The 26,930-nt window shown below is 38.8% G+C and overlaps 1 protein-coding gene across 1 annotated transcript; it reads left to right on the top strand.

Annotated features, from left to right (window-relative positions):
• The first annotated feature begins 15,827 nt into the window (after positions 1 to 15,827).
• sik1 (salt-inducible kinase 1) lies at positions 15,828 to 25,637 on the top strand. Its single transcript, XM_055215177.2, has 14 exons — positions 15,828 to 16,076; positions 16,642 to 16,856; positions 16,992 to 17,108; positions 18,978 to 19,041; positions 19,442 to 19,603; positions 19,940 to 20,064; positions 20,218 to 20,341; positions 20,425 to 20,645; positions 21,036 to 21,185; positions 21,285 to 21,395; positions 21,751 to 21,976; positions 22,064 to 22,318; positions 22,407 to 22,632; positions 22,722 to 25,637. The coding sequence occupies exons 2-14, from the start codon at positions 16,704 to 16,706 to the stop codon at positions 23,209 to 23,211; spliced, it is 2,424 nt and encodes an 807-aa protein (XP_055071152.2). The 5' UTR covers positions 15,828 to 16,076; positions 16,642 to 16,703; the 3' UTR covers positions 23,212 to 25,637.
• The last annotated feature ends 1,293 nt before the right edge of the window (positions 25,638 to 26,930 follow it).

Genomic DNA, 26,930 nt, shown 5'->3' with positions numbered 1-26,930 from the left:
TTGCTGGGTATTAATGGTCATGACTTTGGATATCTACACTGGCATACAAACACATCAAATGCAACGTGTACGTGAAACTCAATGCAATATATAAACGGAGGTTGCAATCGAATAACAGTAAGTACATAACATATTTTATCATTTACACAAAGCAAAGTTAGCCTTAGCATGCAGCTACACTTGTAGGGTGACCATACGTGGCATTCTTCGTGAACGCGTCCTGGTCAAGATTTCGGGTTCGTCTTCCGGAAGTTGAACGCTTTCATTATTCTCTTACATATCCGTGCAAAAATGTAGAGGATTATTATGTTAAAATATTACGTAGATTGTGGTCCCTTCCTAAATAGCAATGTGTGTTTATTTTAAAACTAAAACAAACATTTATCTTTATAAAAGTTCTGTCGCATTTGATGAAGTTTATTGAATTGGCGATTTTCGGTTAGGGAGCTTCGTATTCTTGGGCTTTGTTAGACGTCTTTTAGACTTTTACTGACAGCCCAAATTTAGTCTTGTTTTAGCCAAAATTGCTTGCTGGGTATTAATGGTCATGACTTTGGATATCTACACTGGCATACAAACATATCAAATGCAACGTGTATGTGAAACTCAATGTAATATTGAAGAGTTTGGTTCCAAAACGCAATAAATCCATTTTGACAAATTTCGGTAAAAACGTGTTTTCTATACCAAGAAAGTGACTAGATAAAAACCACTATTTTCTGTTACAAACTTTCACATAGCATCTTTAGGTTATAAAAACATAAAAAAAATCAAATCCATAACTTGATTTTCAAAGATTTATTATAAAAATGTAGATTGTGGTCCCTTCCTGTCTAGCGATGTGTGTTTATATTACAACTAAAACAAATGTTTGTCTTTATAAAAGTTCTGTCGCATTTGATGAAGTTTATTAAATTGACGATTTTCGGTTTGGGAGCTTCAGAAAAGGTCACCTGATTTCCACTAAGGGAACATAGGGGCCATCAATGCTCAATGGTTTTTGCATTGCATTGTGGGAATATTTAGGGAACGAACGTTCCAGTGCACTAGAAGGATTTTGCGATTGAGACAGCCCTTAAAAATAGTCGACTCCCTGATCAGTGCCCAACCTAGCCAAGGTTTTGATGGTACTAAGGAACCACTTTTCCTGGTTCAGAGCTGGTGCTTTGGGTGTCAAAAAAGAAAGAACTAACTAAGTACTGTCTCTAAATAAGCACTCAAACTGCCTTGGTGGAAAAGGGGCCCTTGTCCCATTTATTTGCACTAAATTTAATTCAAGATGCTTCTTTCGGAAGCATATGCTTTTATCCAAAAGCAGCACGTTTTTATGCATCAAACCTATAGCTTGCAGCCTGAACATTTGTACACTCTCAGAAAAGTAGATAAAAATGGTGTCAGTGGGACGGAAACCTTTTAAAATGGTCCTAATATGTACCATGTTGGTACCAACATGTACCTATAAGGTACCAATATATACCTTTGAGGTATAAATCTGCACCTTTTAGGTACAAAAGTGTACATTGTAAAAAGTTACTGGCCAAGAGACAACTTTTGTACCTTTTTGGTTTTCTGAGAGTGTATTAGTTTTTGTATTTTACTCTTTATATCTAATATGTGTACTAAGAAAAATATGTGATACGATATGAACCACATGCGTGTGCTTTTGTGGTAGCATTTGCTATCATAATACAGGACACCTGCGGCACTATCAGCAGCAGCTGTTTTCTCTTTTAACCTTGCTTGAAGGCTGGCATGTGTTTGTATATGATCTTATGGTTTCCAGGTGTGAGAGAGATTATAGCTATGGAGTTATTTTCTCTTATGGATTATAGCAAAGGCATTTGCATATAGTACATCTGATGTTTGCTCAGTTTTCTTCTGTGGGTTGCTCTACTTATGCATCTTTGTGTTGTTGTCACATTGAGCCTCTAAGAGACATCCTGTTTACTCTGACACATTTGTCACGGCGTTATTTAAAAATCACATCCTACATATTTAATCGAATCTCGATGCCCTTCACATTACAATTCATTTGTTTTATAAAATTCCAGAAATCCTGAACGTCCCTTCTCTCCAACATGTGCACCTCCACCTGTCTGTCTCTCATTCATTCACTCTGCATTGTTTGCAATCATTAGCAGTGTGTGTTTGTGCATTTCTCTACTTTATGGGTGGGTGGTAATATAAAGGAAATGATTAGGATAATTACCTTTTTTCAGTTTAAGTGTTCATCAGAACAGTAGTATCATATATGTCACCAATATTCAATGTTAATAATAACTGGAACAAAAAATCAACAAGATATAATTAGCCTGACTGTGGCCGTTTACCGTTACCAAGCAAAGTGGAAATTTGGCATATTAATGTCTGTTAGCTTTTAGTCATTGGAGTACCAAAAAATATTGATGCATTGCGTATAAAATTTTCATATGCAAAAGTTTTGGGAGGAGATTATTTAAATGATTCTCACAACGCGATTTACTAATGTTTGCGAATGTGTTATTACTGGTATTTGTGCCAATATTTAACGCCTATGCGTTATTTACATTATTTAAATTACTTTGGGCTTGAAATGGCTGCAATTATTCTTAATAAATGAGGCATCTCAAATATCAAAGAATAGGTGATACAAGGCAGAGGATTTTTCCGCGTTTATTTGAAATGCCAGAGGAACTTATTCAAAAATATTATTTGCCAAGCCATGTTATTTTTTTATTTGCTGAAGTAAATAAAATAGGAGTCACTAGGTACGCACAAAATGGGGCTAAAAAACGTGCGTACGCCAGTTCCCACGCAAAGGTTGTGATCTGTAAAAAAAAGAAACTTAATGGGACAACGGGCTTGCAGGGTGAGAGAATGATTCATGTACGCACACTTGTCGGTGATCTGTGACTTATAAAGGGAACATTGCTTTGTTTTATAAGTCTTAATATTTTTTGGCGTATGCCATTTTTGGCTTTTGTGCGTACATAGACTTTTGGTAAGGATCCTACGCACAATTTTATAAATTAGGCCCCTGGTGTTTCAAAACTTCTTGTAAACCTTCATTTTTTTGTCCTCCAGTTTTTTTCAGTGTACTATCGGTTTTTTAGCTGGGATAACACACCCCGGATTTTGCACTGCGATGTCTGTGGTGTTGAATTCAAGATCAGCTCTGCATATTTGCGACAATTAACTAATTTGAGCGGCTCTTAGTAGATGCGTTGGAAATCAGCTGTTGCGCCTCTGTTATATACTGTAAAACTTCAAATAATAGCCCGGGCTTTTATTTTCCCAAACCTATCGTCACACCAGGCGTCTAAAAGAGACAGGCATCTATAAGAGACAGGCTTTTAATTCAATTGTTCAAGCATGACAGCAGGAGGTTACTTCATATCCCGACTCTCCCAATTGCCCCTTCGCTACTGTCATCATCACTGCAATCCTGACGACGAACCTTGTTGTGTTGTCATAGTGATGAGTAACGGAACGATTGCGTCTGTCACGTGACATCTACCGGTAATCAAAACTTTAGCATGTGCTAAAGAACTGGCTTAAACAGATGATCTGACAGGTTTTAGAAGATTAAATACAACCCGAAACTAAAAAACAGACCAGGCCTTTATTTGAGACAGGTGTTTATTTACCCAAACCTGTCGCCACACCAGGCGTCTAAAAGAGACAGGTGTCTATTGGGACTCAGCTATTTTTTTAAGTTTTACGGTAATTTGCATTTTTTACTAACTAACCCGCATATATTACCACTCCCATCACACATTATTGGAATTGTGCTCTCACGCTAATTTGGCCCTTTTAGTGAATCTGGCCCTTAAGGTGCAAAGGTGTACTCTTTTTAATGGGTGGCGGTACCTTTAAAAAGTACACCTTTGCACCTTAAGACTAAAAATTAATCAGTGACAGCTAGGGATCAGTTTTGAATATCTTTTTCTGATGGTGTAGATTGAGCATTTAATGTTCCTTTGTGCTGTATTACCAGCAAAAACATGTTGGTTCAATTCCCAGGGAATACACATATTTCTGTTATTCAGGCACTGAGACCATCTAAAGCAGTTTTTAAGTCCTCAGTCCTCATCTTGTTGGACATGTCTGCTGTTTTTAACACTGTTAACCATGACATCCTCATGTCAACTCTCAGGAATATGGGTGTCTCAGAACCAGTGGTTCAAGTCTTACCTTTGAGGTAGGTCATTCAGGGTAACTTGAAGTGTAGAGGTCGCTGAGTCTCATCATCTCACTAAGGGGGTGCCTCAGGGCTCAGTACTTGGGCCACTGCTCTTCTTAATTTGCATGGCATCCTTAGGATCTGTCATTCTGAAATTGCTATGCTTATGACACACAACTTCTTCTCTCATTTTAACCAGATGATCCTACAATTTCACCTGTCTGAGTGATATCTCTGTCTGGATGAAGCACCATCACTTAGAGCTGTACCTAGCAAAGACAGAACTGCTAGTGATCTTGGATGACTCGACAATACAACACAACTTATTAATTCAGTTGGACTCATCTACCATATCCTCATCCAGCACAGCCAGGTACCTCGGAGTGATCATTGATGACCAGCTGAGTTTCACTGATCACATTGGTAGCATGCTTCATCCTGTAGATATATCATCTACAACATCAGGAAAATCAGACCTTTCCTGTCAGCATGTTAAGCAATCCTCGTCCAGGCTTTAGTCCTAAGCAGACTAGACTATTGTAATACTTTCCTGGCCTTTTTTGACGTGACTGCTTTCATTGTTTTCCTCATTTGTAAGCTGCTTTGGATAAAACCATCAGCTAAATGACTAAATGCAATGTAAATGTAAGATGATAAGATGTATACATTGCATGTACTGTAAGTCGCTTTGGATGAATATGCATGAATATAAATGTAAATTTCCAGCCTGATCTCATGGGAATTGTTTGCACATTTTACAAGTTGGCTAATTCGAACAAAGTGAATTGTACAAAAAAAAAAAACAACAACAACTATAAAACAGTAATAAAAACCCACCACCAAACACTGCCCTCCAACCACAACGTCAAGGGGCAAAAGCAAATCATATACAAATACAGAAACGAGTCTGGTCGTACAAATTAATACGAATTAGCCACCTTGTAAATATACAAACTGCCATGAAAACTTCTAACTAGCAATAGCACATAGCAAATCACGGGTAATGGCTGATTTATTTAAATAAAAGCCTTTGCTAAAATGTTTTAAAGAGACTGACTTCAATAAGTAGCCTACAGACAAAGTACATGTTCGTCATGCTATTTAATGGGGTTTTTTATTATGCATTGTGCAGACACATTAGTGTGTGTGTTTTATAAACAGCTACAAACATAGCTCAGAGCTAAACTTTTTATATAAACAAGTTTTATTTGTTTTCATCCTGATTTTAGGACCAATAAATGTTGCATAATGAACCAAATGTTATACCTCTTTGCCTCTCTTTCCTCTGTGTATTTTATGTTTCTAAATCCCTTTTTAGATTTTTGCCTAATTTTCCTTTTTTTAAATCGCCCCTGCCTCCTGCCTCTCTTTTCTCCTGTGGGACAAAGGACTGTCTACCAGCAATGACGCACATGGGGCTTTTGTGCAGAGAGGCATTTGAACAAATATAAATGGGAGGAGGGGTGAGTGAGAGAGAGACAGAGAGAAAGAGAGAGAGAGAGACGCTGGATGTGAACTGTGCTTGATCATGCGTGCAAAGGCATGCCAGGTAAACCTGTGTTTTTACTCATTAAGCCTGGCTTAGGGGCTCCTGGAGAGGGCCATCATCTAATTTCATCTCGTCAGGTGTGAATAAACTTCAGTTGACTAATGTTTCACTAATGCAACTGTATGCAGTGACTCAAATACCAGAGAATGTGATTCACCGTCTGTTGAATAAGATACCACCCAAGAAATGAGAACCACCCAATGAAATATTTTTATACTCTCCTCACATTCAGTTTTGAACATAGGCTGACATATCTCTGAATCGCATGTACTGTAAATGCACGGGGTCTACTCAGAAGTGATGTAAAAGTTGAGCCTTGTGATAATGTCACATGCACTGGGACATTTACACCATGTGAGAGTTTGGTTCTTCTATGATTTCCCTCACTTTTGCGCTTTACAATAACATTGCTGAATTTACAGGAAACTCAGTAGGCTGCAAATTATTTGATATATGTCATGTCCTCAATTTCTGTTTCCCATTAAAACAGGCCTTTTAAATGTTTAGATTTTAGTTTCAGAGCAAAAGGCATTACTGATGCTTTGACTAAGTCGGTAAAGCTCAAAAAGAAAGCTACCTGTTAGCATTCCCTTTCATCTCAATGGTAGATGCCAGCCGGCAAAATGTCCCCTGGAAGTGCCCCTGTGTCTGAAATTGACTGCTTCTAATCATTATTCAAAAGGAGTAGTATGTCCAAATCCTTAGTATTGAAATACTTGGACAGTTTACTGCCGCGATAAGTTTTTTTCTATCTCATTAGGCTTCAAGAGCTGAAAAGCCACCAAATTAAAAGTATTAAAAAACAAAAATGCTGAAGAAATGAGCCAGGTGTCTCTTTTAAGGTTGAAATAGGTACTAAACAATATGTTTGCGGGCATAATGTTAGCACTATTCACTGTGAATGGATGTGAATAGCAACAAGTTATCGTTTAGCTAACTTGAGCAAGGCACCTTTTTTCAGTTCCCTGCTTGTGGCTGCTGCTATCTACTATGGTGTGTGTGTGTGTGTGTGTGTGTGTGTGTGTGTGTGTGTGTGTGTGTGTGTGTGTGTGTGTGTGTGTGTGTGTGTGTGTGTGTGTGTGTGTGTGTGTGTGTGTGTGCTTGTGTTCACTACATTGGGATGAGTTAAATGCAGAGGTCATACCTGCTACCATACCTGACAATCATTTCACTTTCTATCTGTCTTTATATTCCATCTCTTTGTATTCCTCACTTTGGTTATCATACTTTGCGCTGCGAGACAACATGGATCAACTTGCAGTGTTTCCCATACATTGATTTATCTGTGGCGGCCCGCCCTAGAATCAACACTGGCCGCCCCAAATAGATTTTTTATGATTCACATTTACATTTTAATTGCACTACTTAAAACGGCTTAATTCATTGTAGCGAGCGCTCAGCGCGCCTCCCTCTCTCGCTCTCTCCCGTTGCGTGCAGCGCCTCAACAGCACGTGCCCCCTCCCCTCTCTCATGTTGCGTGCAGTGCACCTCTCTCACATCACAGTAAAAAGCATCTTAACTTCCCGTCCCTCCGTGTATTTTTTTTTCCGCGTAAATGTCAGTCACGGATGTGACTGACAGAGAAGACGGCTGATTGTGTTCATCATGACTTAACAAAAGGTTAGCAGTAGTGTTTCCCACACATACCCGTTCTGTTGTGCGAGCTCTCTTCCTACCTATGATGCGGTATGGCTGTGCACGTGTTCTGTAGTCTCTCATATTTCTGAATTTGCAACAAACTGTCTGCGCTATATGCAATATACAATAAAACTACCACTAAAATAAACTACCATTAAAATAAAAAAGCGCTCATAACGCAACAACACTGATAAGAAGAGCAACATCAGTACAGCCTCAATGTAAATGTATGGTGATTTTGTCAGACGATGTCGTTACTGGGTCCTGTTAAGTCACTATTTTATAGACAACAGAACAGATAATATGTAAAAATTGCATTCAGTTGTGTTAAAAAAATGCAATATAATGTGACAGATCAAAGAGTAAAACACGACGCAATGACATCACATATATGCTAATAGGCGTGTGACAGTCATCCTGTGGGAAACATTGGCTGTTTCTCAATTCCAAGAATGCAAAGAACGGATTTGCATTCTCGTGAAGACTGGTCTTGCCAGGCAACCTTGGAAGAACGAACTCAAAAGGTTGCGAGAACAAAAAACGCACTTGTGAGAATTAAGATGTGTGCGATCTTCCTGTTGGTCACCTGACCTCCCCAGATTTCAGTGAGCAAGTCTGCACTTGATGCATCCTTGATATCAAGAACACATCCGGGTATTTTCATGTGTCCTCTGTACTTGTGTTCTTGAGAATTGGAATTGAACTTCGACAGTTAATGATGACGTAGAGCGAGAACACAAGGACGCAAGATCGCTGAGGAACGCATATTGAGAAACAGACATTGACTTCAGACGATAGACGCTCTTCTTGATTTGTACGGTGGCTCTGATGTCAACCACCTCTCAAAATGCTTGCTACGGATGCGAAAAACTCAGAATTGACCCTGATCCCATTTTTTTATGACGAACGAAAGTTTCGGAAGCAGTGTGTAAACATGATACAAAATGAAGTCGTATACATTTTTTAATGTGCGAAAAATTCGAACGAGTATTTTGAATCCAATGTGCAAAGATCTTTAGTCTTGCAAGCAAAGGGCTGGAGCTTAAACTGGCTGTAAACCACCTACATACGCAAAAACAGACAGTCTGGCTGACATGTTAAAGTAATGAAAATACAAATTGAAAAACCTAGGTGTACTTTTTGTCTTGACTTTAGATAAAGTCAGCCAATCAGATTAGAGTTTACTAGATTGCAAAAGTCTTGTCCAATTTGGTCTCATACTGTATTTTACTACTTGTAACGTTGATAATATAATCAAATATATGCAATTTTTATGTTTATGCTTGGATGCATTTTAGTTTTGTAAGAGCTGTCTAGGACTTTTTATTGTGGACATAGCCAGGGCTTTACCCCCACAGTCACAAAACTCAATAAGTTAATTATTGACCTTAAACTGTCTTTTTATTAATAGGTACTGTGACATCACCAATCTATAATTACTGAATATTATCATAATGCACAGAAATATTCACAAAATAAATGAATAAATTCAGTGCATTTAGGGAATGACAAAAAAGCACTATATTATCAGCATTAGATGAAGTACTGTAGGCCTACGTGTCAAGGTATTGACTATTTGAGAGGGTAATCCATAAACATTGGGAACTGGCTCACATTTAGCTGATGGGTCATTGATTAACACAGTGGAGATGATTGAGTTTCAGGAAATGACCCGTTTGACTGAGATAGATGCCAGCACTGTTTGCTTTCTAAACTTTGAACTGCGACCCATTACCCAAACGGACATTCTGCAACCTCCAAACATGTACTTCCTTTTGTCTGTGCTTGTTTGTGTGCCTAAACATGTGCTTTCATTAACTTTGTTTGTTCAGTTATCTGGACAGAGGCCCCATATAGCCATTACTCTTTTTAAAAGGACTTCTTTGATAATGTTTATTGACGTACAAACTCACGAGGTGGGCACGTAGCTGATAGCGGGAAAACAAAGTTCATTATAAGTCAAGAAAGAAAAGGTTGTCTATTTTCTCTTTCCTCATCTCCTCCCGACAATAAAGGTTTTAAAATAAATTTGAAACACAAGTTGAAACGTGAATAACGTCCGGCCCAATTTGTAGCTTTTTTAGCCACCTGAGATGCAAGATAAGTCATTCTGACAGAGATGAAAAATGATCAACCAGCCAATAAGATTTAAGCTGCAGATTACAGCCATCTTGCGCCATTTTTGATAAGGGCTTTTCACACCTGAAATTGTTAACCATGGGTTATTCTAAACCGCAGGTTAACGGAGTCCTGGGTTCTCTGTTTCACACTGTTCATACTTAACCAGGGGTTAAAAGATAACCCTGGGTATTCATTATCTGATGTTTCACATTGTGCATTCCTAACATCCCTGGGTTAACCTTTTCATTTGCATATTTGTGGTATCAACAATCATGATAGGATTACAAGTAATGTCAAATTGACTGAATTAAAATAGCGCACTGTCGCTTTAAATAACTGCTTGTTTCGCGCTTCCGTGTCAGTGACAGAACAGCTCGCAACCTAAATCTCTCTTGGATGTTTTAAGTTTACTGGGATGTCATTTTTACTCCAATTCAGGTGTTTTTAGTACACAGATGGTGATATGAGGTACGTGTTCTTTAGTTTCTGATTGGCTGTCCGTTGCTAAGCATTGAGTCACAACATTCTAACCCTGCTTCGTTTCACACTGCTTGCATTTAGCACCACAATGTAGGTTTAACCCCACCAAAGTGGTGCTAACTTTGCTTCAGTGCACGAATTTTAGGAATAACCCTGCTTCTAAATTGCAAGTTTGAAACGATCTTTAACCCAGGGTTAAAAGGGTTTGGAACGAAGATAAGCCAGGGTTAAGTGCAGTGTGAAAAGTCCTTTTGTGATGGATGTGCTCGTGCTAAATTTAACATTTAAGACATAAACACTGTTTGACACAATTTTTGCCTTACCCAAACAGGGGTAAGGGTTAGGGGTGGTTTCCCGGACAGGGTATAGATTAAGAGCGCACTCAGAGTCGTTTGGTGTGCGATGACGCATAGCCGTCTCACATGCAATTATATTGCTTAGTTGATCTGTCACGTGTGCAGCTCGGACATTCACGTAACCTTGCTGCGCGCATCAAAAGATTTTTACGGAGGCAGATGAATGACACTATGAAGAGTTTGGTTCCGAATTGAGATAACTCTTATCTCCTATGTTTATTATTATGTTATTGTGTTTTTATTGTTTTTTTTATTGTGCTACTAAGCTGATTTTTTTATGGTATGAAGGCTTGCATCAAAACAAATCAACTCCAGTTTTACTGATATTAATTGGAATGCACCATCAAAAAATGAGATTTCTTAAGTTTTGGAACCAAACTCTTCATATATTTACGATATGCCAGCGCAAGCTGTTTTAAGTTAAGACTCTAACATACATTTTAGTCTGGGACTAGACTCTGTCTGGGAAGCGTATTGTAGTGTGTAGCAGTTACTGATATCTGATCTGTGTTGTCTCATGAGGGGTATAAATCGAGCACAGGAAAGTGAAGACAATACAGTGCATGACCAAACAATCGCTATAAAAATGAAAATAACAAGGACAATGAAATTCCTGTAAATAAAGATGAGTGAAATTCAGTGGGAGTTATATTTCAGTTTGACTTTGTAAGATTGGCAAACATGGTTGCTGTTGTGGTATTTCCTAAAAAACGCACACAAAAAGGAGGTAATTTCCACCACAAACCCAAGTACACTCTTTCAGTATTGCCAGATTGAGTGGGTAAAAATACATTCGGTAGGGTGGACAAAATTAGTGTGGGTTGGAATCCATTTTTATAAGTTATGTCGCACACAATACCCAAGTGTGCACTGTGTTCTTCAGGATCCTGTTGAGTTACCACCAACAGCCTGTTCCTGTTCTGCATTTAAAGGTAAGATCTCTATCACTCCAAGCCCCATCTCACGCGCAACTGAAAAATGTGCATGTTGACCAGTAGCCTGTGTTTCATGAAAAATTAAAAGTCCTTTTGTGATGGATGTGCTTGTGCTAAATTTAACATTTAAGACATAAACACTGTTTGACACACTTTTAGCCTTACCCGAACAGGGGTATAGGTTTTTGACAACTTTTGGGCTGAAAATCATCATCTCTATCTGGCAACACTGCGCTGTTTTAACCACCATCGTAATACAGAAATGCAAAGCATAAAACGCCACGTAGGTGGTGATAACAAAAGCTGTTGATATTTTGCCACTCCCAACATAGCCAGTTTTGGTATGAGAAGACTTTAAACACATTCATGTCTATGATAATAGCTCTGTCAGCTCTATTAGACTAACAGGCGAATATTGCAGTGTAATTAATGAAGTTGTGGTGACATATGACGTACGTGAGAGAGGAATTTGCAAACAATGGGGTGGTAATGCAAAAAGCAGATGTGGTGACATTAGGGTGACAAAAATACAAGTTAAAAGCATCCAGTGCATGTAGGTTAACTATGCAAGACAAGGGCGAGAGCTTTTCTCTCTTTTATGGCAACGACAAATGAATGTAAATAGGGCGTATTTGAATACAGGGCAGTGCACGTGACTAAGACAATCTGATCATTCAATAGCCTAAATTTTGATTGTTTATGATGTGAACACATTTTGATCAGTCGATGCGTTTTCGAAATAGTATAGGGAGCAGTGCTACAACAGAAATAAAACTTTTTCAAACGCATTAAGGTTGTAAACACTAAACAACCTTTGTTTCTGACTCTCTCTCCTTAAGCATGCATCCACACATCCTCTTAGGCCATAATCTTTACAATGACGTCGTAGGAAACATGCCAAGAGAGTATTATGAATAACAACTACACATGCCAATAGTCTTTGTGGGCTGTTAAGAAGATGTTTGTCTATGTGTACAATATTTAATTTTTTAATGCAACTTAAATGCAGTTGTTATGACCAATAATTGAATGTGAACCTTTAATGCATTATTTAAACAAGATCATGAGCATTTATAGGATTTGAAGTAGTAGTGAAAAATAGTTACTTGATTTTTATTTCATTTCTTGAGATGCAGAATACATTATACAATCTAAGCCATGAAGGGACCAAGAACATTGTGTGAATATATTTACCTAATATAAAAGGGCAAAGGCTCTCTTCAAAAGCATCATTTTGGGAATCTTTACCTTCAATGACCTAAACTACCATCTGGATAAAGTCACTCACTCAAAGTCAAAGGCCACAACAAAGCACAGGTGCCTTCACAAAACTGGTTGCATACCAAACAGGGTCATATCAAAGTCAAATTACATTCAAAGCAGAGAGATATGCAAACAGGTTGGGTTAGATTCATCTGCAATGCAAACTGCGTGCTGTAATGCTGGTCAGTAAAGTTCGAGCTCAAGAGCCGCGCTCTGGTGTTGTTTTTACAGGTAAAGGTATCTGACATTTGAGTCAGGTGGTTTCTTTACATCGTGTTTGCAATCCTCAAGCTCTGCAACGATTAACCGGCAACGTGGGAAGCTTCTCATCCTCTTTTTGTGAAGGAGTTACCATTTTGATTTCTCACCACACCCCCTTCAAAAGTTTCTGCCCTTTTTAATTCCCCCTTTTTCTAGGTATCTCTTCTAGTCTCGTGTTTGGTCATTCCTTTTTGTGTTTATGGTGATATATTTCCTATTTTATTTCCACAGTGACTCAGAAAACTTTTTGACACCGCTAGTTACCAAGCGGAAAAGACTTGTTTGTGTGTCTGAGAGTGCGTGTGCGCTCGCATATGTTTGTGTCTTACCACAAACACCAAGAAACTCCTCCAATAACTTTCACAGCGTCGCACGTAGGCGTCGTATCCTGTATTTCTAAAAGGTCGGTCGCTTGTGAGGGAGACCCCTCACTAATGTCATGGTGTTAAGATACAATACTGTGGTTTCTTTTCAGAGATGCGAAGGCAGAAAGGAGTCCGCATTTCATCTCGTGTGCAGTAAGAAATTTAGGTGCTTTCCACAGTCGACCAGACATTAAGTCTTTACAGATTGTGAGTAAGCCTGAGATGAGATTACTCTCAGGTTTTCCTGTTCCCTACTGAAAATTACATAAGTGACTACAAATCTTTTTTTTTTCAAAAATGCAAAAAACTGTCCGAAAGAGGCTATCAATCATAGTTGATTTATTGTAAATGTTTTGGATTTATGGACATGAGTTTAATGAACCATTAACTTGACAAAGCTTTTATAAATTATATATTACATTTTTTTATTTCAATCTTGGTCTGACTTTATGCAGTCAATATTAAAGATATCAAGATTATATTTGCACAGAATTATCTCTACATTATTTATTGTAGGATGGTTTAATGTAGAAAACATTAAAAACACACACAAAAAATTACTTTCTGTACCTCAGTTTTTACAGACACACTGTTAGACTTTACTGTAATTTCTACAGTTACCACAAAATGCCCAGTAAAATACCATCGTTTTCTTTTCCAGTTAATTACTGTAATATGCATTGCATTATGGGTATTAACATTTAATTTACAGTGATTTACTGTATATTTTGAATTTGCGGTAGACTGCTTTAAAACAACAGCAGTGCTACTGTAGTTGAATAAAATTGTGTTATAAAAGCATATAAAATGGAAAAATAAAATATATCTATGAAATGAAATACATTTAATTTGTTATGCTTTTAGCAGTGAAGAAAATTTCAAAATGTGAATTGTTTTTAGCAGTGTAAATAATTTATTGAGAACTGTAGATAGAAACAAGAAAGGGATTAAATGCTTGACCGTAAGATTTGAATTTGACCCAAGACTTCAAAACACTAGTGACGCCAAGATTTCGCTCCTCGGAGTGTCGGGAGAGTGACAGAAGAGGTTACTTGGGGAGTGTAGCGAGTGACTTTTATTAAGTGACTCTGTGGCACTGTGGTAGTGTTATGAATCTATGACACAGGTGACCTGGGTTCAAGGCAATATATTTTTTTAAACTAGGTTACAGTAAGGGTAATATACTGTAAAATGGAATTGCGGTTAAGGCATCATACTGTAAAAAACATGTATGGTACTGTAATGGGGTAGTTGCCAGTGAGTTACCCCATATATACAATAAAAAGTCAAACAGTGCAGGGTCACATATTTTCCCTCATGTCTGATTGTATACAATATAAGTGGCTGTAACTAAAATATTTTTATGATAACGGTCATATTTTATTATACATTAAAATAAGTAAGTTTAAATACTGGGTTTATGAACATGTTGATATTAACTGTTAACCATGCAATGTGTCACTATGTGATCATATTTCTTTCAATGTTTTTGTAGCTGTTTTAAATGGCTTCAGTTCTCTGTGGGATTGCCTCAGGCATAAATCTATGCATGGCTCGTGTGCATAACTGAGATGTGTGGGAGAGATTTGCTTGCAGACGCTTGTGCATGCAGATTTTTCAGCATCTGTAGGAAATGCTAATGCAAGTCTGGTTCACAGACTCTCTGTGGATGTTGGACATTGTTATACAGATCTGTGCGGTGCATAGTATACACAACGAATGGTAACCCCACCCCACCCCACCCTAGTTCTTTTGGAGTCCTAAAAGAACATAATAATTCATTTATGACCTCACTGCAGCGACTATTGCAAAATTTTGCAAGGTAATTGTCAACAAACACCCATATGAGTAATGTAAGGTTACATGAATCATGATGCATCATATATTATTAAAGTCAAAATGTAACTATGAAACATAGTTTCATAACATTTATTATTGCAAAACATTATAGTATTTGGTCAAATATATTTATAAATGAATAACTCTTAAATGCACAGGCTTTATTTTTTTATTTTTTTGCATGTGGATAAATATAGTTTATATAATCAAAGCCACTTGGAAGACTATGTTTACAATATTTCAATACCTTTAAAACTGCATTTTATATTTAAGCATTTGGCAGACGCTTTCATCCAAAATGATTTACAGCGCATGCAAGGGATTGAAGCCATGTCCTTTGTTGCTAATATAATGCTCGACCACTTGAGCCATGTGTGCAATATGTGTACTTAATAGTTCTCTCATTTGCTAACAAGTTATATTTTATTTCCTGTCTCCGGCATGCATGCGTATTTCACAAACACAATAAGAAGCAAGCTAAAAGTTTCGAGAGGGAGGGAGGGAGAGAGAGAGAGAGAGAGAGAGAGAGAGAGAGAGAGAGAGAGAGAGAGAAAGAGAATGAGCATGCATATCCTCCAGCAGGTGGAGTCGCTTCTGAGCTTCTCCCCATAACACTAACAGCTTGAGAGTGGCGACACATCTCCGGTACTGGCGTCATCGTCTTCATCTCCAAGCAACCCCTCCATCAGCACTGGCGTCACCGTACGACGAACCCGCACCGTTGCTCGGCAACTTGTGCCTTGTGCGCTCGCGCTCCGCTGCGAGCTCTGACGCGAGTGTGACGTTAATGAGGCGGGTATCAGTTTGTTATGGCAGAAGTGGAAGGAGGCGGAGTTTCCTCCTCACACCACTGAGCCTGTAGCGTTTCTCCGCATGCCAGCGCAGAGCTGTTCACTAGAGCTGAAGCGCAGGTGGTCGGTCGGGAGCGCGCCTTGTAAATACTTAGCGCTCCCTCAGTCCGTACAATTGTATATCGTTGTATATAGAAAAATACCACTAAGGTAGATGCTAAATATATTTTTCACGAAATATATTTTTCCACAAGTGAATAAGGAATGACTTGTAAATGCAAATGTGAAAGGAGAGAGAATTTGTCTTTGTGTTAAGGTAAGACTTTCACTTTTAGGATATCTTTTTGAGATGACATACATTGCCTAAAATAAATATTGAGTTGTGTTGAGCTGTGTTATTGACCTATAGAGAATTTTGACTTTATGTTTCTCACAGTATCTCAAGGACATTTATATCGTCTAAAGTTAGGAATAAATGTTTAGTTTGACAGGGGTTGATTTTAACTTTATTTAAATTTTAAGAGCGCTAAACAAATGTAACATTTTAAAATCAAATATTTAAGTGTTTGTAAATATTTATTTTGCAGCGATCTGTTGACTTTAATATGTTATGATGGTTTTGCATGCATGTAAAAGTTTATAATATATTTTTTTATATAATTAAATTGTAAAAACAAATGTTTAATTTCCTAAGAAATTAATTTTGCAATAATATCATATGACTCTTGTGTAATGGTTGCAATAGAGTTGCATGTGTAAGAATGATGATTATAATCATAATGGCGTTGCTACGAATAATAAATAGTAAAATGGTGTTTATGTGTCATTCAAATGTAATTTGTGCGCATTTGTAACCTTTCATTATATATTTTTTATTGCAGACATTTAATCCTAAAAGTCCTTCTTCGACACATCATAGAAACACACACAGAGATCCAGCATCATGGTGATTATGACAGACAGCAGCACGGGCCCTCAGTGCGCTCCCGCCGGGGTCCGGCCACTGCAGGTCGGCTTTTATGAAATCATCAAAACACTCGGCAAAGGAAACTTTGCTGTGGTGAAACTGGCCAGACACAAAGTGACAAAAACACAGGTTGCCACTTGCATTACTCAGATTATATACTGTTTATTTATCTTTTATTTGTTTACTTTTAAATTGTTATTAAAATAAAAAAATAAAAAATACGTTTTACATGCATAAAATGTATATTATATTTTTTTCATGCAGGTTGCAATCAAAATAATCGATAAGACAAGACTGAACCCGGAAAACTTGGAGAAGATCTACAGGGAGGTTCAGATAATGAAATTGCTTAACCACCCTCACATCATAAAGCTCTATCAGGTAGTTTACAGTTTGTCTATTTAACTAATCTAATGAAATCCCTCGAGTGTATGCCAGTCAGTTGAGGTGATAATGAGTATTTAGTTAGGTAAGTGATCCTGAGAAAGTGTGTTCTTCGCATACGGGTACATATGTAAAGGTTGATCTGATGGTGGGTATAGCTGTTGGTCAGGCGTGATATGTGTTTTCCAGGGAGTACATCTGGATAGCATATAATGTATAAATAGACCGGTTTACTTAACATCTCATCAACTTTGAACCTAATGACTAATTCAACCAAACTGTGTTAAGTTGTTTGGAAGTAATTTGTTGGCTTTAAGTCCACGTTACTTTCGGAAAAATCAAGGTATTGGACATGTTAGATTCATGGGGAGAGAGAGATATGGACTAGGGCTCTAAAACTCTGACTTACTGTAATTCACACATGTAGACGTCAAATGCAATGTGTCTACAGAGTCACGTGAAGCTAGTTGTCTGTAAAAATCTCTAAGAACTACAATCTGATTTGATCCCTCGACCTGTTTTGACCGTAGCTTGGCACACACACATATGCAAACAGCGGTAGGCAAATAAAGGCTGCTAATACGTCAGCACATTCTTTCTCTCATAGACTGTACCATTTATGTTTGTTTTGCTAAATTGTGGATTAGCATTTTGTGGATTATACTGGAGGACTAAGATTGCACAAGCTGTTAATGCTTCGGTTCTGACCTCACTCTTAAACTTTTTGGTAGTTTAATATGGGTTGGATCAACTGCTCCAGTATTGTCTTTAATATTAATATAAAATATTAAATTATTCTTGCACCAGATTGAGTCCATAGTTTTTCCTTTCACGACTTAAGCGCATGTCCCTGTTTATTTAAGCGAGGGAAGAGGTTTGAGAAGAAAAGACTCAAAATGAATAATGTGAAGCTAGCGACCCCGTCTTGATAAACTGTTTCCGTTCTTTTGCTCTTTGTGCAAACAATCCTTTCATTTCCCTTACGCTTTTAGGAGTCTTTTCTACTCCTAAACACACTTCTCTTTAAAACCATCAGTCATAGTCTCCCAGTCCTCTGTGGTAGAGAAATGTCTCTGTGGGACGTACAGACCGGGGTTTCTAAGGAAGCTATGACATCATTGGCACCTCTGGGTTGACACTATAGGATGGATTCTTTGGACGTTGGGCTTATCTAGAGATAAAGGCCACTTTCCTGCCGTTGCTCTATTTCTCAGTTGACTTTAAATATCGCGTTTCTGAATGTGTGTGTATATACGCATTTTTTCAGTTGTGCAAATAAGGCCAGCAGAGAACCAGTTGTGCAACACTTGTTGGGCAACGTGTAAGCGTTAAGTATTTCTCCCTCAGGCCTCTCCTGGGAAGTTATATGACATTCCCGAAAAGGGTGAGGACGTCACACAGTATTGTTTTACTGTATTACACCACTAATTGAGTAATTATAATTCCGTCACTGCATGTCTTCATTTATATATATATATTAACCTGGGGCGTATGAATGTGATTCATGGTACAAAAGAAAGGTTATTTTAGTTTCGACTGTCATTATGTGTCAGTGATGGATCAGATGTGTGTGTGCCTATGTGCGGCTAAAAATAAAGGCCATTCAGGAAATGCTTGTCTTCACTTTTATGCATTGGTGCACATCACTAAAAACCAATCTGTCATGAACGACAACAAGAGTTAAAAAAGAAGTTTACCGAAAAGGGAAATTTGGCTTGAAACAGAAGTTAGAGCGGCAATCAGCGTGAAACGTGTATATTTTGGGTTTTCAGCATTGATAATTGTTCCTTTTAAATGGTGCTTTAGTATGATAAATAAAACATGGTAGATGTTTAATAAGAGATGTTTTTCTTTTTGTCTATACAGGTCATGGAGACCAAAGACATGCTGTACATCGTGACAGAGTATGCAAAAAATGGAGAGATGTTTGGTAAGTAGGACCAAGCACTGTCTAAATGAATTAAAATAATCTGTGAAATGATTGGCATGCATTTGTTACTCCCCAAAACCCTCTTGTCCAGTTGCTGTTAGTAATAAGGTCTGATGAGGAGAGAATTATTTAGATCTGCATTGCCGTCATAGCATTGACTCAGTGAGTGAGAGAGAAGCAGGTGTGGGATTTCAGTCTTTATATAACTGCGTAAAAAAGATAAGCTGTCGTACCTTAGTTTACATCCACCACCTGCAGATTTAAAGTCTATGAAATATATCATCACCTGTCTCACATTTGGCCTTTCAAAGTAGATAAACTGTAGGCCTGTTTTAAACTTTATATAGTGTTTCTATCGAGGTTGCTTCTTCCATCCTAAGCCATCTTTTTTGTTTTACAGACTATTTGACGTCGAATGGACGGATGAGTGAAAATGAGGCTCGTAAGAAGTTTTGGCAGATTCTGACGGCAGTGGATTACTGCCACCGGCACCACATTGTCCATAGGGACCTCAAAACTGAAAACTTGCTGCTAGATGCCAACATGAACATCAAACTGGCAGGTGAGCAGAGAAACTAAGCTTATTTCTGTGCCATGCTCATGTGCCAGACCAAGGGTATTCTGAAAAGAAAAGTAATTGCTGTATTTAGGGGTCGGATCAGTAATAAAATGATGACTTGCGATTATGTAATCGGAGAAGTGCGCACAGTGTCAGGGAAAAATATACAGAGGCCTTTTTTGTAGCTACACAAATCAGTCATTATAGCCGTTTATGTAACACCTTACAGTATTGTGAAGAATTCACACCATTTGCACAGCTTGAAGCAGTTCTTATGAGTGATCCACCATTTATTCTACAAAAAGCTAATTTCACTCCGGTTTTATATGACCCTTTCAGACTTTGGCTTTGGGAATTTTTATAACGCTGGAGAGCCTCTGTCCACATGGTGCGGAAGTCCACCGTACGCTGCCCCAGAAGTCTTTGAGGGCAAGGAATACGAGGGACCACAGTTGGACATTTGGGTATGTTATTATTTGATTCCCACCATATACTGATTCGATTCAAACCTTTAACATTCTGGAAAGGGATTGTACCAAACCCTGTACACTTTTTCATATTAATTCACTAAAATACAGATTATAGTGTATTACATGCTCTGTATGTGTGTCTTTCAGAGTCTGGGTGTGGTTTTATATGTGCTAGTGTGTGGGTCCCTTCCCTTTGATGGTGACAGTCTTCCTGCCCTGCGACAAAGAGTTACAGAGGGCCGTTTCAGAATACCATTCTTCATGTCACAAGGTAAAGCTCATTGTTTGGTAAAATGTACAATGTCACTCTAAGCCAACCTTTTTTTGACCAAGAACTCTTTTCACCCTATCTAGACTGTGAAAACCTGATTCGAAAGATGCTGGTGGTTGACCCAGCCAAGCGAATTAGTGTGGCCCAGATCAAGCAGCACCGCTGGATGTTAGCAGACCCCAGCGCACCCCACCAGACCCTCTCTGTGTCCCTTTCTGACTATAACTCCAACCTGGGAGACTACAGTGAACCTGTCTTAGGAATCATGCAGACCCTAGGCATTGACAGACAGAGGACTGTGGAGGTGAGAATATTGACAGATATAATGAATGAGAAGGCATTCTGAATTGAGGACAAACATTGAAATGTATACCTGTCTTTGATGGTTGGTCCTTACAAGCTTGTTTTTAAGGGGTTAATACATGATGGTTATAAATTGTCATTGTGTGACTCTAGAATGAAACCAGCATGCTATTTAGCTTCCCACGGCTTTAAATTTGATCTACTGCTGGCACCAAAAGGATAAACACAGTAGCATCTGTTTTAAAGCTGCCATATTGTGTTGCCTTTAGCTTTCACTAAGATCCCTTAAATCCCTTAATTCTTGACGCATACTGTTTGCATTTAAACACACCTGTTTGACCGAGACTTTGTATGCAGCCTCAATAAAACAAATGTTCCATTTTCTCTGCAGTCTCTCCAAAACAGTAGCTACAACCACTTCTCAGCAATCTATTACCTGCTGCTGGAAAGAGTGAAGGAGCACCGTAGCCAGCAGCTCAGCCGCCAATGTGGGGCCTGGAATCCAAGATCCAGGACGACATCTGATTCCTCAACTCCGGAGGTGAATGTCAAAGCAAGGCTTGCTCTGTGTATGTCTCCTATGTGAGATTCAATCCCCATCTGCTAACTCAGCTCTTCCTCTGTTCATCTCATTTTCAAGGTGATTATGGAGTCATCAGACATCTTCAGGACTTCTGCCTTTTCTGCTGCCACAAAGGTGAACAGTCCTGTCCATTCAGAGATGGAGTGTGAACAAGGAGGCCTGTTTCAGGTCAGTACTAAAGCCATTGTGACACTGAGCTGAAACTGACATAGTCAATTTAGTCAGTAAGAAAATTATGCTTTGCACAATAAGTTGACTGTGTTGCATGCATAAGAAATAAATGTAAATTCTCACTTCTCATAATCCTAAAGAGACAAAAAAGAAAAGTCGAAAATCAATAGCTGCTACGGTCACAGTTGCACTCTATTCAATCTCTCAAGCCTGTATGCTTAAAAAGACCCCTCCCTTTAGTAAATAGACTCCCTGTCCTGTTTCATATTGCAGATATGCAGTGCAACCCCAATACCCCTCCTTCATTAGAGACAGGCAGTGGCTAATGTGAATGCCTCCCTCCCTTCCCCAGCGCGTGGTGTGCCCAGTGGAAGCCAGTCTGAACGGGCTCTTGTGGAACCGATCCATCTCACCCAACAGCCTGCTGGAGACCACCATCAGTGAAGAAGTGCGTCCTCATGACCTTGAAGAGGAAGAGGGGCTGCTGCAGGTCCAGCCTCCCCATCTGCCCAGCACCACATCTCGCAGACACACTCTGGCAGAAGTCTCTGCACGATTCCACCAGTGCAATCCACCCTGTAAGTATAAAACACTGATGAGCGAACTTAAGAGACCTCGCCTGATGCAACAGTTTGGTTTGAAAGACATCCTTCTTTCTCTCACAGGTATAGTGGTTAGCCCATCAGACGGTGCTGCTTCAGACAGCTGTTTGAAGTCCTCTTCCAACCCAAACCCAGCTTTCTCAAATGCTATAGGGGACCTTTCCAAGCTGTTTAATTCTGGTCTTGGCGTCGGGGCTTTAGCTCCTACTGGGACACCCCTAGCTTTATCCTCCAACCTACTATTGCAGAACCAAGGAAGTATGCTTGCAGCAAGCTTTCAAGAGGGTCGCAGGGCTTCAGACACCTCCCTTACGCAAGGTAAGTTTCTTATATTGACACCTTTAGTTAATGCTGTTATAAATCATGTAATATGTGTCTAACTGTTCATGGTGACTGATTTTTGTAGGACTGAAAGCATTCAGACAGCAGCTGCGTAAGAACACTCGTACGAAAGGCCTGCTAGGATTGAACAAGATCAAAGGTCTGGCACGACAGGTGTGTCCTCCGACCTCATGTTCGAGGGGCAGCCGGGGTTCACTCGGCCCAAGTATGTGCCCACCCTCAAGCCTCCAGAGTGCTGGTGGTCTCCGTGAGCGCCGTAGCATGCTGGAAGAAGTTTTGCACCAGCAGAGGTGAGAGGAATCTCCAAGTACTCCTGATTTTTGAATGCTGTTTATATTTATTGAACATGCCTGAATGCATCTTTCATTTTCTTCTACAGGATGCTACAGATTCAACACCAACCTCAGCCCCAAGTCCAGTCTCAACCCCAGCAGTCCATGCTGTTCCTCTCACAGCCTCTCCCCTCATCTCCTCCTTCCAACAATCTATTCGCCCCAGCTGCCCTTTTTTCCAACCCCCCCACTCAGCCTATCCTCCCTCCATGCCAACAGAACTCCATCGCCGTCCAGCACAACCTGTGGCAACAGCCTCTCGACTCATCTTCCACAACCCTCTCTCCTGTGGCTTCTGCTGCCCATCTTCTGGAAGCTCGTCTGCACATCAGCCAGCGCCCACATCTCCACTCACACCCCCAGACCCAACAGCACCTGCAGATGCACTCCACCATCCAGCCCCAGGGGCCTTTCACCCTCTTGCCCCACCAGGCCAGTTGGAGCCTGAACACCAGCATGGATCCAGAACCAAATGTCCAGGAACTGGCTTGTGCTGGACAAAAGCAGCAGCTTAGCAGCTGTGTCATGGTTAAGTAAAGAAACTGAAAAGACTTAATGGAAGATTGATAAACGATTGGCCCTTATGGAGCCAATGGTGTTGAGAACATGAGCGTCAGAACCAGTGAGCAATGAGACACTCAGTAGTTTTCTGATACAAAGAGAAGACAATTGTAATATCTCTGGAACAACAAACAATTCCACGTTTGTGTCTGTATGTGTTGGAATGACCAGAGAAAACAAGAAGCAATAACCAAACTCTTTATTGAGCCCAAAACCCTTGCCAAGTGCTCCTGTCCACACAGCAATAACGGACAGGACACCAAAGCAGGGAATTATAGTGTTTAATCAATTTGTGAGTGGGTCGACTCACATATAAAACTTGCCTCCATAATCTTAAACGATTATGTCAGAGACTTTTGTTTTTCCTTTATACAAGTATGAAAATAGGATTGTTGTCTTCCTTAGATTTTTCCAAGGATTTCCTTTCAGGGTTTTAGTTTTTTTTATTTAGTTTCCAAAGAAGACCAAAGTTGATTGCTTTTCGCATTCGTTTTATGCCTCTTTGATTTCTTTCCTAGAAGTTCTTGATACAGCATACAGTATCCCAAACTTCCAAAAGCAAGATAAAATACTGTAGTTGTATCTGTGATGTAAAAACGTGCGTTGTGCAAATTGGCCAAGCTATTTTGCCAATGCTTTGCATATGAGGTGATCAGAAGCCTCTTCCTACGAGGGGTAAATAAAGACAAATACGAGTAAGCTAGATATAGTGTAAGCACAAAAGGTACTGCGTAAGAGGTTCACTTAGACAGTTGTGTGAATGTGTGTCTTTGTCCTTGTGCTTTTGCTGTTTGTGACATTGACGTCTATTGCTGCTTTATGTTTTATCAGGTCCAGACAAAGACACTAGACAATTGCATCATACAAATGTGCACCAACCAATGACTTATGCTTAATGAAATTAGGAGACTTTGTCTGGCTTAGTTATTCAGAAACCTCTTCCGTCAGATCTCTACCTCCTGCATAACTGATCATTCACCTCAGAAGGCTGTAGTTGAATAGACACTGTATGAGTATAAGTTAGGCCCATTATAATTCCCCCTGACCATTATTGGTGTACATTTCTTTGTTTGTTTCGTTTTTTCTTTAAGACAGTGAACAAAGATTATGACAATTGTGCAATACTTCCCTTTTGAAATGTAGAACCAGGACAAGAAGCTGTTGTAGGAAAGCGAAAGGTACTAAAAGCTTAATCGTTTTATTTTATTCTTTTTTTCTGTTTAGAAAGTTTTTTCTATTTGCAATGATTGTACGTACAAGATTTAAAAAAATATATGTATTAGCATAGGAAATAAGAGCTTGCCGATTATATACGGCCCACGTGACACAGGTTGCCTTCGCATCAGGTTGGCTTTGCAAAAATAGGAAAAGCCAAAGAGCAAGAAAGCACAGGAGATATTACTGCTTTTTCTTCCAATGTGATAGTCATGAAAAGCTCTCTGTTTATCGAAGTGTAGCGCTTTTGAAATCTCCCAAAAGCTACAAAGATACAGTAGCTGCCTCCTCTAGCTAACAAATATTTGATAAGCAATTGTTTTTAGAGAGCAGGTCACAGATGGACCATGCATTTACGTACTATTGTATTTTTTATTTCAAATGCACACATAAATGCATACACTCATAGCTGTAGCAATAGAGTTGAATTTTATACTTGTACTTACTTTCTAAGTTTGCTCATCAGACATTGCATCTAGGTGCTAGAAGTAGAAGCGTATGGGTTTGTGTCTCGTTTATATGAAATAATCGTATGTGTTATCGTTGTCAAAACTCGGTTTTGCTTGAGGCACTGTTTCTAAAGCCCTAGATGATCCTAGTGCATGTCAGTCTATGTGAATTAAACATGTATATGTGCAATGGTTTCCAGTAGTTTAGCAAATAACTGTACTGTGTTGTTTCCTGATTTGCTAAAAAATTACAGTGTTTGAAACCAATGCAGAAAAAGATGCTAATGGAAGAAACAGTGTTAAGCATTTTTCATTTTCGCCACTCACCACCAATACTTGTGCCTTTTTCTGAACAAATTTAATGGTGGTGAAACTTTGATTTTAAATCTACAGAGGTGAAAATCTGCATAAACGCGCCATTTTAAATTTTCATTGAATTTTTTTTTTTTTTTGATGATAATGCACTTTACAGTGATGAATGCTTGTGTTAAAAAATAGTGTTTGTTTTCACTGCTGGTTTAGAGAAGTCTAAGGTTAATTTAATGTAACTTTTGAAACACTATGCTGTGCTGCGAAGCCTTTTTTTTGTTATTTTGTTATAATTCTCTTGATTTGCTTGCTTCCTGTATGTGTGCTCACAAAGAAATGAGAGAAATTATACATGGTTGTGTGAAAGTACCTGAGAGATAATGTTGTATTTATGTGGCTATTTATTTGAATAAAAATTCTCCCCTTGAACACCTCTTGAATTTGATATACTTTCTTTACTAATAAACAACAAAAACAATAATAGTAATTTATTTCTACAGTGTAAACAACTCTAGGAAAACCCAACCATGACAATAAATGTGAAGCCCAGCTGTGAATATACAGGTGCTGGTCTTATAATTAGAATATCATCAAAAAGTTTATTTATTTCACTAATTCATTCATTATACACAGACTGATATATTTCAAATGTTTATTTCTTTTAATATTGATGATTATAACTGACAAGGAAAATCCCAAATTCAGTATTTCAGAAAATAAGAATTTTACTTAAAGGAACAGTATGTAGGATTGTGGCCAAAACGGGTATTGCAATCACAAAACTTGTGGCTAAAACTGGTACTGCAATCACACAGCTGGTGGCCTATAGACCCCTTCACGGTTCACGTCACAGGCTGTTTCCACTGCGCATGTCGGGGTCAGAAAAGTCATTACAACAGATTGAGTTGCGTATTATTCGGTATCGTCAAAAATGCCTACTTACGTCGTGGGCTGTGAAAATCGCACCAGGTCTTCCGTTAAGTTTTCGTGATTCATGCAGAATCTCAAAAACAAAAAAATACAACATCTGCGTCTACAAGCAATTAACGTGCAGACTGGGACAATGCAAAGATCAAAGAGGCTTGTGTTTGGGGTGCTCACTTCATTTGAGGTAAGTCATCATTTTTCAGCACTGTTAGATTAAATTATAAAGCCTAAATGGTATGAACAGTTCGACCCCGTGCTGCGCGCGCACCCGATAGTCATTCAATGTTTACAAACCTTGAAGGGGTCTATATACATGATGACAACATAAACATCAGTTGAGGGCTGCAACTTTTTAAATGACAATATCCTGGCCAGACCACTGTTGTCAGTGATATAAGTATTTGAAATGAAAATTATTTCTTAATGTCTAGGGACATATCAGGGCCATTTTATGATTAATTGATATAAATTTCTTATATACTGTTAATTTAAGAACAATACAAAGAAAGGATTTTCAGAAATCTTGGCCAACTGAAAAGTATGAACATAAAAAGTATGAGCATGTACACCATTCAATATTTAGTTGGTGCTCCTTTTGCCTAAATTACTGCAGCAATGAGGCGTGGCATGGAGTCTATCAGTCTGTGGCACTGCTCAGGTGTTATGAGAGCCCATGTTGCTCTGATATTGGCCTTCAGCTCTTCTGCAATGAGGGGTCTGGCATATCACATCTTCCTCTTCACAATACGCTATACATTTTCTATGGGCTTAAAGTCATTCGAGTTTGCTGGCCAA

This window comes from Misgurnus anguillicaudatus, chromosome 17 (assembly GCF_027580225.2).
Source record: "Misgurnus anguillicaudatus chromosome 17, ASM2758022v2, whole genome shotgun sequence".
Classification (NCBI taxonomy): domain Eukaryota; kingdom Metazoa; phylum Chordata; class Actinopteri; order Cypriniformes; family Cobitidae; genus Misgurnus; species Misgurnus anguillicaudatus.
This window is presented reverse-complemented; position numbering and strand designations above follow the sequence as displayed.

Bases quoted from the DNA above. Each gene is read 5' to 3' on its own strand.
- sik1 (XM_055215177.2), top strand. From the start codon at position 16,704: ATGGTGATTATGACAGACAGCAGCACGGGCCCTCAGTGCGCTCCCGCC. The intron at 20,065-20,217 runs GTATGTTATTAT...TGTGTCTTTCAG, and splicing joins GACCACAGTTGGACATTTGG to AGTCTGGGTGTGGTTTTATA. The intron at 22,633-22,721 runs GTGAGAGGAATC...TTTCTTCTACAG, and splicing joins GAAGTTTTGCACCAGCAGAG to GATGCTACAGATTCAACACC.